Source organism: Populus euphratica, unplaced genomic scaffold (assembly GCF_000495115.2).
Source record: "Populus euphratica unplaced genomic scaffold, PopEup_1.0 scaffold184.1, whole genome shotgun sequence".
Classification (NCBI taxonomy): domain Eukaryota; kingdom Viridiplantae; phylum Streptophyta; class Magnoliopsida; order Malpighiales; family Salicaceae; genus Populus; species Populus euphratica.
Window position 1 is genome coordinate 257,954 of NW_011500065.1, and position 15,015 is coordinate 272,968.

Below are 15,015 nucleotides of genomic sequence, written 5' to 3' on the forward strand. Positions count from 1 at the left end.
TACTATTTAGTGAGCATTTGGAAACACGGGCTAATTCATATTTTAAAAAAAATCAATTTTTTTATTAAAAATTAATTTTTTATATATATTTTGAATCATTTTAATATGCTGATTTTATTTTAAAAATAACTTTTAAAAATTAAAAAATAATTTTAATATATTTTAAATTAACTCACATTTTATTACCTAACTTACATGTATATTACACTAATTAGCTTTTGTGACACATTCTAAATGTCAAATGATCCAACCATCATGTTTTCCAAAGCATCCAATGGTGGCGGGATGGCATGTGTGCTATAATTTGGAGTGGTTTAGCTACCCTAGTTTCCTCTGATTCGATCGGGTCAAGTTCCTCTAAGGTAAAATCTCTAGAGTTTCTTGAGAAATCCACATAGTTTTTGGTTTTTAACCATTCTTATTTATTAGTTGTTGGTTAATTAACAATGATTGGATTTGTTTTGATGATTGCTAGAAGCTTTCTTCCTTTTTTTTCATTGTTTCAATCCTTTACCTTTTGGTTTAAATGAGGTTTTCTTCTTCTTCCTTTTATTTCTTTTGTTTGGTCTGTGAATGGTGCTTTCTTTCCTTCTCCATGATTTTATTGTTGTGCTTACCACCTTTCTTGTTTTGTGTGTTTTTCAACACCAGGCCCTCTTTACCTCTCTCTTCCTCCACCCTTTATGCCATTCATTGATAAAATTCCAGCTTTTTCTAGTTTTTTTTTTTCTTTGCAGGTTCGTTCATAGAAAAAAGATGTGTGGATTGAGAAATGCTCACCACAAAAAATGTTAAATGACTCCGACACCTACATGGCGCTTGAGTATATGCTACGACTGTGCACGATGTAGTTCATGCTGGCTGCTGCAATGTGTCTTTTTGCCTGTATTTTTTTTACTTGGATAAGAGAAACTGGAAACCTTTTTCTTTAGTCAGTCTCTTGAGATTCTCATTTCAGTGAAGGCATAACTTTTTGTTGTTTATTAGTCGTAAAACATCATACAACTAAAAAGAACGATTTTTTCCTTTTGGATTTGATTGATTATATATTAACCTCTCTCAGCAAAATGGAGGGCAAATTCAATTTTCAAATTTGGTTAATTGGCAATATAACTATAATATTGATCCAGTTTAGAACTCGAAGCAGATACATATACAGGCATACCTAATGCTAATAGTGTCATTTGCACCATAAGCAATCCTCAGATTTAAGAACATAGCATAATTGGGAGCAGCTTGGTTATCATGCCAGGAAGCAAGCTCCGGAGCTCAAGTGCTGATATGGATGGCACTTGGTTAAGCATTGTTTGAGCAAGACAAATGCCAGTATTGTTTGCTTTCACAGTATATATTGCCCCTTAAGAAACAATATCATACAAGGTACGTATAGTGTTGACAGTGGCCCAATAATTGCCAACAAATTGAAGGTCAAAAACTGGAGGCGAAAATTTAAGATCGTAATCACCGTAGTAAAGCTTGCACGAACTAGAACTCGTTCCCTTTCGTTAACATTAATCTTGTAGCAGTTTTTTTTTCCCCCGATGAGAACACCCTGAGATCGCTCATCACGTAAGGCATTCTACTGTACTTAAAAAAACTGAGATTCGCCACTCTGAATGGAGGCATCATCTCCGGTCCACGTTATTGAATTTTCATCAGTGTACGGTTCAGAATCAGATGATCCAAAGTCAATACTGATAAAAACTGCAAACCAAGTAGAAAAGTATATGCAAATGGTTAATAAACGGGTTACAATTTGAAATATGTTCAATCACTACTCAACTTTAAGCTAGTTAGGAACTGAGTATTACTAGCATGAGAAAGAGAGGACTTGGAGAGGAATAAGGCAGAAAAAGACAACAGAAGTAGCACAAGATGTGCAGCTACTAATTCTTTGTTTATGTCTTGTGTTTTTCCCATTGACTCTGCTGTATTTTTCTGTACTAGAATACCGACCGGATTACAAAAAAGAAAAAAAGAAAAAATTATTGAGTTCTAATTTTGTTAATTTGGTAAAGAAAACTTATTGAATTCTAATTTTGTTAATTTGGTAAAGAAAACACTAAATAATACCAATCATTGGACTTTCTTCCCTCTACAATTTCAAGCTAAACTGATAGAGTTGCAATGAGCAAGATAGGAGTAATTGTCAGTTATGTGGAGTATTGAATTCAGCCGCATCGTTATGGTAGTCAATTAAGGAACATGTAGAAGAATTAACGAGATAAATCTCTAATGAGTTGATTAAGAACAATTAGCGGCAAGGTTAGTGTTAGGATTATATTAAAAACAGTTTCAGGTAATGCTAAACTGCGTGCAAGATGGTGGCTAGCATTTCTTTGAAAGATTTCTATGAAGGAATGCTTGTTATATATTAGTACAGCAATTAGGGTCAACCCAGATACATAGATAGATAGATAGATAGATACATACATATCTACATACATTAGTACAGGGTGAGATTAAGGATCTTCTTCTTGGGATGACGGATCAAAGTAGATCTATTTTGCAGAAGTAGGAAGGAGATCACTACCCCTACGAGGCTGTTGGGGTTGCTGAAAAGGCAACAAAGGGCATCATCTCCAATAGTTCAAGTCTAAATAATGGATCTCTGGCTTCTACCCCATCTTCATATTCCTCTCCCAGTCCACCTCTACTTTCCAGTAACTTTACTAGTCAAAATTCATGATCCAGCGCCTCTGCCAACAATGTTGCTAGTAGCAGTATTAATGCCAGTACCACCGCTTTTGCAATGGAAAACTCTGACGGGAATAGAAACTTCTCTGTTTCAGCATCAGCACTTTTCTTGACGGCTACATCTATTTTCAAATTTGGGTCTGTCCCGTCAACTTCAGCCTCAACAGTATCATCTATTACTTCAACCACCAGCAGTCCAGCACCACTACTAATTTGTTTGGTTCTTCATGTAATTCTTTCTCCAATGCAAGCTCTGCTCCAGGCTTCTCTACTGGATTTTCTTTCCCAAAACCACTCCAGCTTCAACACCGATTACTGCTAGTACTGTTGTTGCAGCTACCACACATTCTCCTCACAATTTAGATAAACAAGGAGCCTCGTGCATTTTCTTTCAGCAAGGAGTATGCTTGAAGGTTACCTTTTGGATCTTCTAGTTCGTTACGTTACATGTAGTATCTAGAGAATTTAAGAGCCATTTGGTAGTTATCTCCCTCTTAATTTACTTGTCAAGCAATTTTTAATAAAATTCTGGGTAAATGCAGGATTACTATAATTTTGAATTTTGAATAGGACAAATCACTGACTGTCCATTTCTCCATTCTTTCAATAAAAGCAAAAAGAAACCCAATTCAGTAGTAGCTCAACAACTCAACTCATTGCAGAGGATGACTAATGGTAAAAGATTTCGTATGAAATCGGCAAAAGCAACTTTGGACTAGATCAGCTGTCATAGAAAGAGTGGATAAATGGTCAAGGAATCTTGTTGATCCCTATTGTTTTCAGTTTCTACAGTGGAGGAAAAAGATGCCAAGAGGGGCAAGCATTTCTATGTGCTTGTATTAAAAGCATTGTTATGTGTTTTTCTTTTCTTTGATATCACCCTGTATCACCTCCCCACTCTTTTCTTTCTGAAAACTCTTTCTCGAGACATCTGTTAAGAAATCACACTCAAGGCCCAGAACACCTATTTTTAGTCTATCCGGCATAATGGTGTAGCATATGCCGTGAGCGGTCATGCTGGACATGGAATTGAACATCGGATATGAAAGGGCCCCATCAAAAACTGTGTTTGGCAGGGTTTTGATTACATTTTATGTATAGCAAGCTTGAACATGTTGAACAGGTGTGCTTTCTCTCATGGACCAAATCATGCCAGTAATAGAAAAATTTCAAACAATGGTACATACCCCAGTTACTGAGGACCCACCCCTAAAAAAGGCTCTTGGTAGCCTTTATAAGTGTATTAAATAGCGGAAGCTTCCTCAAGTGAATTTATCAAAGGCTGTGGAACCACCCCCCGTAGCTAAGCCTATGTCAAAAGCTAAAATTGCTCCAACAATAAACAATGCTGGTGTTTTAATGAATGTAATCCAAAGGCATGGATGATGAAATTCATAGATATAAAGCAACAAATCTTCCTCCCGAGGTTAATGGAAACTCAGGTTGTTTCAGTCGTTTGGATTTGTCACGGGTAGCAGATGATCATGTTATCCAGAATGAGAAGGATGTTGACGAGTATTTGAGAGGGTTCTCTCCTGGTTTTGATGTTCTTGTGGACGACGAGATGAGGGATTATGATTATTACCACGATGAAGATCAATTTTAAAGAAACATCCTAGAAGACATTCCCAGGAATCCAGCTATCATTGCTGACAATATTGGCGGTAATGTTGGAGATATTGTCCGGGAAGAATCATCTGAAAATGTGGATGTTGGATTAGAAAACATGAAAGGAGATGGTGCAAAATATGGATCACTTAATTCCTGTTTGCAGTAGTAGTGTGGAGGGTGAAGGTGCCACCACATTTTTGGCGGAAGAGTATGATTAAGAAAATGACAATGATGATGATTATGCTAGCATACAGAGACCTGCTTTCGCCGTAGAAGGAGAACCAGATTTTGATTATGGACCTCCAGAGGAAATATTAGAATACATCAGGCGTGTCAGGTGGGAGGCTCACTTTCTGAAAGTTAAAGTAGCCAAGCTTGACAGGAGTAGAGTTAACAGAGAAAATATTGTTTAAATACCCTAGATTCCTGGCATTGCCAAGTGCCCAGAATATTTATTGGTGTCAAGGCAGTGGGAGGATGCATTTCTTGCTGAATTTCCAGAGTTATTGTCGAAAAATTCAGTAACCTTAGAACTGATGAAGTCCAATCCTATGAACATCCCGACATTTCTAGCTCTGAGAGCATCATTGATCACCTATGCATAGAGAATCTTAACATCTTCTCAGCATCCAACTCCCGAAGCTTCTTCCAGTGATGCTTTATGCAACTACCTTATCTTGCCGGTCATTTTAGCTATGGATAGTGTTGCTGAGGTTTTGATTGAGGCGGTGCATAAAATTGGCAGAAACTACAAACACATTGACGTCGAAGAATGATTGTGTGTGGCTATTTGCCTTATTTGCAGCAGTTGATGCTCCATTAGATTCTGAATCATCAGCTATCATTCATGTTAGTCTTAACTTTAAGGCCATGTACGAATGGCATTGCAGTGGATGCCCTTGGAATGTTGAACACCATTGCCACTGGATCAGCCATTGATGTCCAGGGTCCAATCAGTGACAATGCTGGAGGAATTGTTGAGATGGCTGGCATGAGTCACCGCATTCCTAAGAGAACTGATGCCCTGGATGCAGCTAACAACACTACTGCTACCATTGTAAATGGATTCGCCATGGGGTCTGTTGCACTGGTGTCTTTGGCTCTCTTTGGTGTTTTTGTGAGCTGTGCAGGGATTTCTACAGCTGACATCTCGAATCCAATGGCTCTTATCGGCGGCATAGTTATCGTCTTGGAATTGGATGGCGCCTAGGCCATTGATTAAAAAAAAAAAAACCAAGCTGACAGGTTTTGGGAGATATGTAAGAATTAAACCCAAGTCGATAAACATCCTCAGGCTGTTCGATGATTGCTTGATGTAAGGTTATACGATGAGTAACGAGGCCAAGAAAATAAAATAAAATAAAGAGTCAATAAATTCATATATCCCATGGCTTTTTGCATCCAACAGCACAAAGTTATAATCCCAAATCAATCTGAGAAACTTTGGAGAGCTCAACCGATTATCTGCATCCTATATTTTCTCCAGTTTATTACAAAAAAAGAAAACTCTTTTGTTATCAATTCAGTCAATTAATCACCTATAATTTCAATTCCAATTAATTAAATATAATTTGTTTAAATTATAGAAAAATAAACTACTTGATAGAGAGGATGAGGTGGGTGTGTGGCCGTGTGGGTGATGATATAAAAGTTGATCGTAGCGATTCATGTAGTGAAGAAGAGTATTTAAATTGATTGAGATTAATTTTTAGTTTCGAAATAATCAATTCACTGAAATCTAAAATATAAGTTTTTAATTTATTAAATAGTTATGAAATTTGATTTGAATGACAAAAAAGTTAAGGATAAAAATATATTATTTTAATAAAAATATTCAAATAAAAATTTAGTAAAATAATGGTTACATCCAAATCAATTAAATTATCATATTAACTTGTATTTTTAATTAAGTTAGTCAAGTTTTTTTTTTTTTATCTAATTTAAGTTGGCTAGATCCTAAGTTTGGCTCACTAAACTGATCTACGTTGTATAATTATATAATAATAATTATTTTTAAAATATTTTTTTTATTTAAAAATATATTAAAATATTTTTATTATTTTTTAAAAATTATTTTAGACATCATCATATTAAAATAATCTAAAATATTTTAAATAATAATTTTAAATAAAAAATTTATTTTTAAAAAATTATCATTTCAACCGTATTTTCAAATATTATCTAAGTGTTTAAGAGTGTAATAATGATTATTTTTAAAGTGTTTTTTGCTCAGAAATGTATCAAAATAATATTTTTTTGTATTTTTTCTCACAAATATATCAAAATAATATTTTTTTATTTTTTAAAAATTATTTTTTATCAATATATTAAAATAATTCAAGAATATATAAAAAATAAATAAAATTTAAAATTTAAAATTTACCTAATTCTCGTTTGGAATAAAATTACAAACGGGGGTTCCATGCAGTTATTTCTCTTTTTTCGTTTTTTTTTCTTTTTTTTCTTGTATCCTTTAAAGCAGAGTGGCGTGTTATCGGGCCTTCCAATGGCCAACTTCAACCACTCACGAATTGTTGTCTCTTGATGTTTGTAGCCTAGCTGCGCTCCGTTTTTAGGTTAGTGCATTATCTTTTTTTTTTAATTATTTAACGTTTGATTTCCAGAAAATTTTCATTATTCAAATATGCCATGGGCATCAATATTACATTACCAAATCTCCGTCACTTGTATACATGTTTATTTTTTTAATTATTTTTTTAGCAATTTGATGGAAAATATAAGATTGATTTTTATTTTTTTAATTATTCTATAAAAAAATAATTAAGAAAATCCTTATAATTCCGAAAATATTTCTAAAATCATTATTTTTTCGGAGAATATTATAATTTATGTCCATAATTATGTTAATTAGATGAACAACTTCTTCTCTCTTTTTTCTTATTTTCAGTTTATACAATTTTTTTGATAACCTTGTGCAGATAATAATTATGATGATTAATGCTTCTGTGTAGATATATTATGTTTGATTATTTTTCAACAAGATTTTTTATATATAATAATGTGTGTTTAACCTTATGTTTGATGATGCTAAAAAATAAAGTGTACGTTTGAATTTATGAATCAGTTTCAATTTATTTTTTTATTTTGTGTATCATTGATGATATATACAAGCTTGCATATAATCTTTCAAATTTTTATATAGTCAAAAAATGGATTTTTGTAAATAATGTTTTAAAATAGTTTCTTGCAAATATAGAGTTTAATTATCTGTAAGAAATAAAAAAAAAATACATTTATTAATTTTTCTATTACTTATTTTCATTATCAATGGAATTCCAAAAGGATTTTATTTTTGAAAAAATAAATTTTTTTAAAAAATTCACCCACCGAATATTCCTTTGATAATTGTGTTGGTAAATGCAATACTTACATAATTTACCGACAGCAGATAAATATGTTTTTTTAATGAATACCAAGCTAGTTTCATTTCTTAATTACATATATACGTTTTGTCTTATTATTATTTTTCCTAGTGGCATATTCGAATTAAGTAGTTGGATGTTAAAAATATTTTCAACTGACTTGAAATTAAGTCCAGACTAAATTTCTTACCGGAGTGATTTTAATGGTGCACCTGGACGCCGAGAACAGCAACAAATGAGGTAATTGAAGCATTAATTCACTAGCAAATTAACAAGTGGAGATAAACATCAGCTGATGTTGGACGGGACAGGGGATTTTTAGTCAATTTTTTGAGTGATTGGAGGTTGTTAACCTTTCATCAATCGAATATGAGATCATTCTGTGTGATAACAGAGTGTTGATATGAAATGATATGCATGTTTCTTACATGTGCATGTACCTCTCTATATATTTTTTCCATCGGTTAATTTCTAAATTGCCTGAATCAATATATAAATATTATTATTATAAAATTGATAAATATAAACAAAAATATTAAAAAAATATTTTTATTGATAAATTATTGATGAAAATATTCCCTCAATAAATACCAAGGTAATTCCATTAATAATTTCATTAGTACTATTCATCATGTTAATTACAAAAAGAATCATCGACGGAACATTTCGTCGATATTTTACAGAGAGCTCTAGAATTATTTACATCTCAATTATACTATTAATTATTGTCTTTGACAGACAAAAGCACCGACTGATTGAAAAGTCGTCAGTGTTATTTGATGATTTTCTGAAAAATTAAAATTAAATATTACAAACGGAATTATTAACAGAATGAAAAATCATTAGTGATATTTGACGGTTTCTAAATTTTTTTATTAAATTCAAAATTTAATTTAACTATTATAGATAGAATCACTGATGGAATAATTAAAAATAAAAATTAAATATTACAAATGGAATTATCGACAGAATGAAAAGTCATCACTGATATTTGACGGTTTCTAAATTTTTTTTATTAAATTTAAAATTTAATTCAACTATTACAAATAGAATCACTGATGGAATAATTAAAAATATTAATATTTAATTATCTGTTGGTAAAATGCTCCAATAAAAAGTTTAAAATCTCTAATTTCACAACAAACCTTCTCCTTTCTTCTTCTTCCTTTTTTTCTCTTCTCTCCTCAACTCCTTCTCTTTGCTCCAATAAAAAGTTTAAAATCTCTAGTTTCACAACAAACCTTCTCCTTTCTTCTTCTTCTTTTTTTTCTCTTCTCTCCTCAACTCCTTCTCTTCTCCTCTATGCTTAGGTGTGTCTTTTTATTTTTTTTCTTTTTCTCTCCTCAACTCTTTTTTTTCTCCTCCATGCTCATATATGTCTTCTTCTCCTTTCTTATTTTTTCTTCTTATTTTTTTAATTAGTATACTTGATGAATTTTATTTTTTTTCTTTTTCTCTCCTCAACTCTTTTTTTTCTCCTCCATGCTCATATATGTCTTCTTCTCCTTTCTTATTTTTTCTTCTTATTTTTTTAATTAGTATACTTGATGAATTTTCTTTTCTCTTCTTAGCTTCACTTGCAACTACATTAAGGTAAAACAAATTCTTATTTTTTCATGTTTTCTTCACCCTATTTGTTTTTTATTTTATTTTTAATTGTTTTTGTTCTTAATAATTGTATGGATGTTGTTGTAGGATTTCTTATTTTTTCATGTTTTTTTCACTCTATTTGTTTTTTATTTTATTTTTAATTATTTTTGTTCTTAATAATTGTATGGATGTTGTTGTAGGATTTTTTTTTTCATATGAGATCAATTTTTAGTTGATTTATTTATAGGATTTTAAAATTTTTTTCATATGATTTTTTTAGTTGAATTTATTTTTTCATGTTATTTATTTGTTGTAAATTTTTTTGAGTTAATTTTCTTCTTCTTTTTTCCAAGCATTTTGAATATTATAGAGTGTTGATTAATATTAATTTAATTATTTTATTATTTTGTAAAATATATTTTTTTAAAAAAAATTAAATAATTACTGATAAAATTACATATGATTTGTTTCCAAGTGAATGACCGACATAATGAATTTTTTTTGTGCTCGCTTTTCCGTCAATAAATTTATTAGTAATAATTTTTTTATTACTAATGGATTTACTGACGGACAAAAAATTACTAACAAAAGACTCATCGACAGAGATTTTTCATCAATGATTTTGCCAGTAAATTTTTTACCAATGGAATGGTAGTGTAAATACCAATGAAAAATTTTGTTGGTAAATTTAAGGATTGTGGTAGTGTATATAGAAAAATTTAAGAATTTAAAAAAAGATGATGAATATTTAATGATGGATACATCTAAAAATAATATATGGATATGCATAACAATAACAATATGCATGTAAAGTATTGAAGAAGAGGATTGATGGTGGTACGACGATACAGATTCAGCTTAAAGATTAATGGAATTTAGGATAAAATTATAAATGAGATTTTTTAAAATATATTTTTATTATTTTTTATGTATATCTAAAAAGTAAGGCTTTAGATAATCTTTATTTTGTCTTGAGATATTTTGTTAAATGAAAATAGTTTTTATTTTACAAATTGATTAATATATTTTATTTAATTATTTTCAAGATTTTTTTATTAAGTAGAGGTGGTTGGTTTAAACTGGTTGGCGCCTCTGTGATGATGAAGATGGCCATGGTTTTAATTAAAACAAGAGCAAAGATGCATTTACAGGGCTCCAAGAGGCAAAGGAGGTCACTTGAAGACAAAAACATGGTACGAAGTTTTGGCAATAATAAATTATGTTAAACTACTTAAGAACTTTAACTGAGTTCTTATATAAATTAAGACACAGAAATGTACATGTCAGGATGAAGTTCAACATCCCACAGGACACAAAACTGAGTTGAAGCATCAAAGAATTCATCAAACATCAGTGAAAGTTACAAATGAGTTGAAAATGAAGAAGATGGGTAAACTCTCATAAGATCATCCTGAGAAATCAGAAGGCTTATAAGTTACCATCTCTGAGGAATATATATACAGATATAGATAGATTACTGCCTGATATGAAAACATCAGGGATCTTAAATGTTGTGAAAACAAAACTATATCCATGATTATTTCAAAACAGTGGAAAAACCTCTCCTATCTTCTTAGCTTCTCCTATGCCTTAAGTCGTATAAAATAGCCATCCTGTCAAGCTAGATATATGTCGATCGTAACTGCTACAGGTTGGAGATCAAACAATATTAATATCCCAGCAAAAATGAAGATCTTCATCTGTATATTCTTTTCAATAATTTCCCTTTAGGGTCACTGGCTCCATGTCAGGAACGTTCTGCTTACTGAAGCCATGCAAACTCCATGCATGTTCCAAACGAGATTACAGCGTTAATTATTTTTTCACAGGCTAATTTCTTAAATATCCAGGGATCAGAAAACACATGCATTTATATACTTCTAGAAGAAGAAAAATGCCAGGATTCCCTACAAGTTAATTACAACTCAACTTAGCATTGAGATGCAAATGCAACTAATTTAAAAAATCACATGCAGTACACTAATTAAAATCGCTTTGCTAATAGACGATGAAGCACTAATTAAGCAATCATGGAATAAAAGAATTTCTTAGCAAATAGGAGGATATATATGCATGCATATAAGTAGCTTTTTTGGTGGCATACTATGTATAAATATGTACACACACACACACATATATATATAGGAGACCATATTATTATCAGCTCTTAACTCGTGTTCTTTTCAAACATATATATATATAGGAGATCATATTATTATCAGCTGATCTTAGCTCATGTTCTTTTCAATCATCAATGGTAAAGGAAGCAATCTGCGTTGGTACGCATGTACTGCACTCTACAGATGTTGATGTGGTTTTACAATGCTAGAATGGCAAACTTCAAAGGTAGATTCTTGACATTTTACTTACATTAGCAACTTGCATAAAACTTTGTTTCTCTGCTCTATACATGGAGAATTCCCTACATGCTATACATACATGATTTTCTCTCCTTAAATATTTCTTTTGGTCAATGCAGTTGTAGTATACAAGACTACTGAGTAATTAGTTGCATGCTTACTATGCATTTGTTGGTCCCTCGTTTGACACACCACCAAGCTGTGTTATGATGAGGATTTGCCATTAACAGAGAAAAAATCAATGAATGGAACATCAGCCTCGCTCTGATCATTTTCCAAGGCTTCCTGCTGATCTACCTCCTCATCATCTCTTCTTGCATTGTCTATCACTTCACTTTTATTGGAGTCAGTGTTTACTTGGAGAAAATCATAAAACTCAATGGGCCGACTTTGATCTGCAATTAGCACCATATATAGGGAACATAAGAACTTATAATAGATATTTATATATCAATATTAAAAGACTAGAACCCTAGCTATCTGTATAATACATCATGATGATGATAATGCTAGCTAGCTCGATCTATTTACCTTCACAATGACTTGGATCTTCATTGTAGAACTCTTTGCAAAAGGCCGGTAAGTAGCTGTGAGTAACCATAGGATATTGGCCATATTTTTCAGAATATTTCTTGGAAAATGAAGAAAAGTTCCTCGTCTCACAATCCATGTGCATGTGATCTTGTTTTGAGGATAATTTGCTATCATTTACCAAAGTTTGAGCAGCCCTTTTTGCATGAAGTCTAGACCTCTCTCTATATCTTCTTGCCATGATGACATGCCAATGATTCTTCACTGCATTATCGGTGCGACCAGGGAAAAATCTTGCAATAATTGCCCATCTGTTCCCATGAATCCTGTGGGAAGCAAGAAGTCTTTCTTCTTCCTCTTCTGTAAACGGGCTTCTATTGATTCTTGGATCCAGCTGATTGAACCATCTCAACCTACAACTCTTCCCTGATTCAATTTATTCGAACTTCTTTTTGTTAGTTATTAGTCGTGGTCATAGCTAGCTTTTCTTTCAATTTCCATTAGTTATAAGCATATTTCAGCTTTTGCATACAGTACCAAACCCTGCTACTTGTTTAATTAATTTCTACATAACAGTATAAAAAGAATCATTAAATTGAAAATAATAGTGAAATTAACAATTATTAGTTTGGTTTAACTTTTCACCTGATCTTCCTTGAAGCTTTTCGGCAATGGCGTTCCAATTATGAGGACCATACTTTTCAACCAATTCCTTAAGTTTCTCATCCTCAGCAGGCCTCCAATGTCCTCTAGTACACATATTTGATCTTCTAAATAAATACAGCAACAAAAGAACCCTAACCCAAGAACCAGGAAGACAAGATTCTATATATATATAGAACTGGAAGATATATATGAACCCTAGCTAGCTAAAGTAACTACTACCTCGATCAATCCATGGACAAGAGCTCCTCTTTCCTTTAATTCTTGCACCTTCTTCTTGCTAAATCAAAGAAGAGTTAGCAAAACATATATATGTAACTGTAGAAAGATCAGATGGATTGGCTATATAGCTAGCCAGAGTACTGCTTAAATATAGGGCAAATAAGATGATTGAAGAGATGAAGGTGAGGTGGATCCCAGAGAGAATACAAGGAGGGATGATCAGAAGAGAAGTATTTTCGATCCGTTAGAGAGTAGGAAGGTTTGGACAGACCTCTACCAGCGATTGATGCAACATCTAGGCTAACAAACATTTATAAGTAATCTCCTATGCGCATATCTTTGTGTTTGTGTGTGAGAAAGAAAGAAAATAGGAGAAAGAGAGAGGGAGGGCGAGGTTGCTTGGTGGGATGAATTTCGTTCTGCTTTCAACATCTTCCCTAGTTTCTAACCTACAACGTCTACTTATAACCCACCTAGCATTTCTTTTTAATTTTCTATTTATGATAATTAAGTTATAACCACATATACACATACCCTTAACCTATACATATATATAGCATCTAGTAAATTAAAAAAAAAAAAAAACAGCTGTTTGTTAATTAATTAAGATTCGTGAATTCATTAATATTTCACCACCTAAACAGAAAGCTGACCCTGATATAATTAACCCTAATGGGAATTAATACGGTATTAACCAAAACCCTAGCTATATATATATATAGGATAAAGTTGGATTAAGTAATTAGAACTGAAGTTGATAAAGCAATGTAGTTTGGGATACGTTAATTTGTTAGTATTTATTTAGGTTTCAGTTTTTGATCACTTTTCAGACCTAATTAACTAACATTTGAGCTTCCACCTTGAGAAGAGAAGTGCACGTGGAGACCTGGGGCCATCCATCATTTAACTGCCCTTTCGAGTCAAACATTTGGTCCTTCCTAGTTCCTCCTACTATTAGAAAGGCATTTCAGCTAAAACCATCTTACACAACAACGTTATATGCATATATATATATATATTTCCCCAGGAGTACCTGTATCAGAAAATTAGTAAATATACTTACTATAAATGAAAACACTAATGGAATTTTATTGTTGGTGTACAATGATAATCTTTAATAAATTATTTTATTGAATTTTAGTTGTTTTTCTTTTCAATTTTGTTGTTAAATTTCAATTAAATATGTAGAATTTATTTTAATGATTATTTTGAATTTTTTAAATTTAGGATTCAAAATATTATCACTATTTTCTACAAAAATATTGAATTATGCTAAATTGTTAGAAGAAATTGAATAAAATTCACTGGTTTGTGGCATATATGTTGTGTATTTGCAGGTTTAAAAAGTTTAGGTAGTTTCTTGTATAGAAAAGGTGTTACTAAATTTAAAAAGAAATAGAAATCATTTAATTTTTTTATTCATTAATTTATGTAGATATTTAAAGAAAAGTCTATTGCATGTTGCTAGAACAAGATCACTATTAGTTCTTCAAGCAGCGATGCTGACAACGATGATTCAATAAGTGCTTATGAAGAACAGGCACCGGCATCGACTTATGATGCAAACTCATCGAGTACAATGCCGCAACATGGAGGGGGTCCCTTCACAATGAGATCCATTTACTAGCAAGTACGAGACCTAGTTGAATGACAACCTTTTAATGTAAATTTATTTTTCTCTAAATCATCGATAGAAATTTCATTATTTAAATAGAATTAGATTTTCAAACATCCTAAATAGAAATCACAGGTTGGTGTATAGTTTTTAATTTTCAATATCAGTATTAACTTAAATATTTTTTATATTAATTTGGTTAGTTTATTGAAATTATTGAAATTATTCTTTCATAATTTTTTACTTCAAAGAAAAATTTAAAATGGAGAGAGCTTATAATAATGTTGCGATGAGAGTTTTAAAGAATCACATTATAATTAGGTAATATCAAATTCAAGATTAT

The 15,015-nt window shown here is 31.6% G+C and overlaps 1 protein-coding gene across 1 annotated transcript; it reads right to left on the reverse strand.

Annotated features, from left to right (window-relative positions):
- Window positions 1–11,542: 11,542 nt before the first annotated feature.
- Window positions 11,543–13,476, reverse strand: LOC105108221 (transcriptional activator Myb-like). The gene is made up of 3 exons (XM_011002449.1): window positions 12,818–13,476; window positions 12,173–12,598; window positions 11,543–12,036 (listed from the first exon to the last, which is right to left on the reverse strand). Exons 1-3 carry the CDS (start codon window positions 12,930–12,932, stop codon window positions 11,846–11,848), a joined length of 732 nt encoding a protein of 243 aa, XP_011000751.1. The 5' UTR covers window positions 12,933–13,476; the 3' UTR covers window positions 11,543–11,845.
- Between the last annotated feature and the right edge of the window lie 1,539 nt (window positions 13,477–15,015).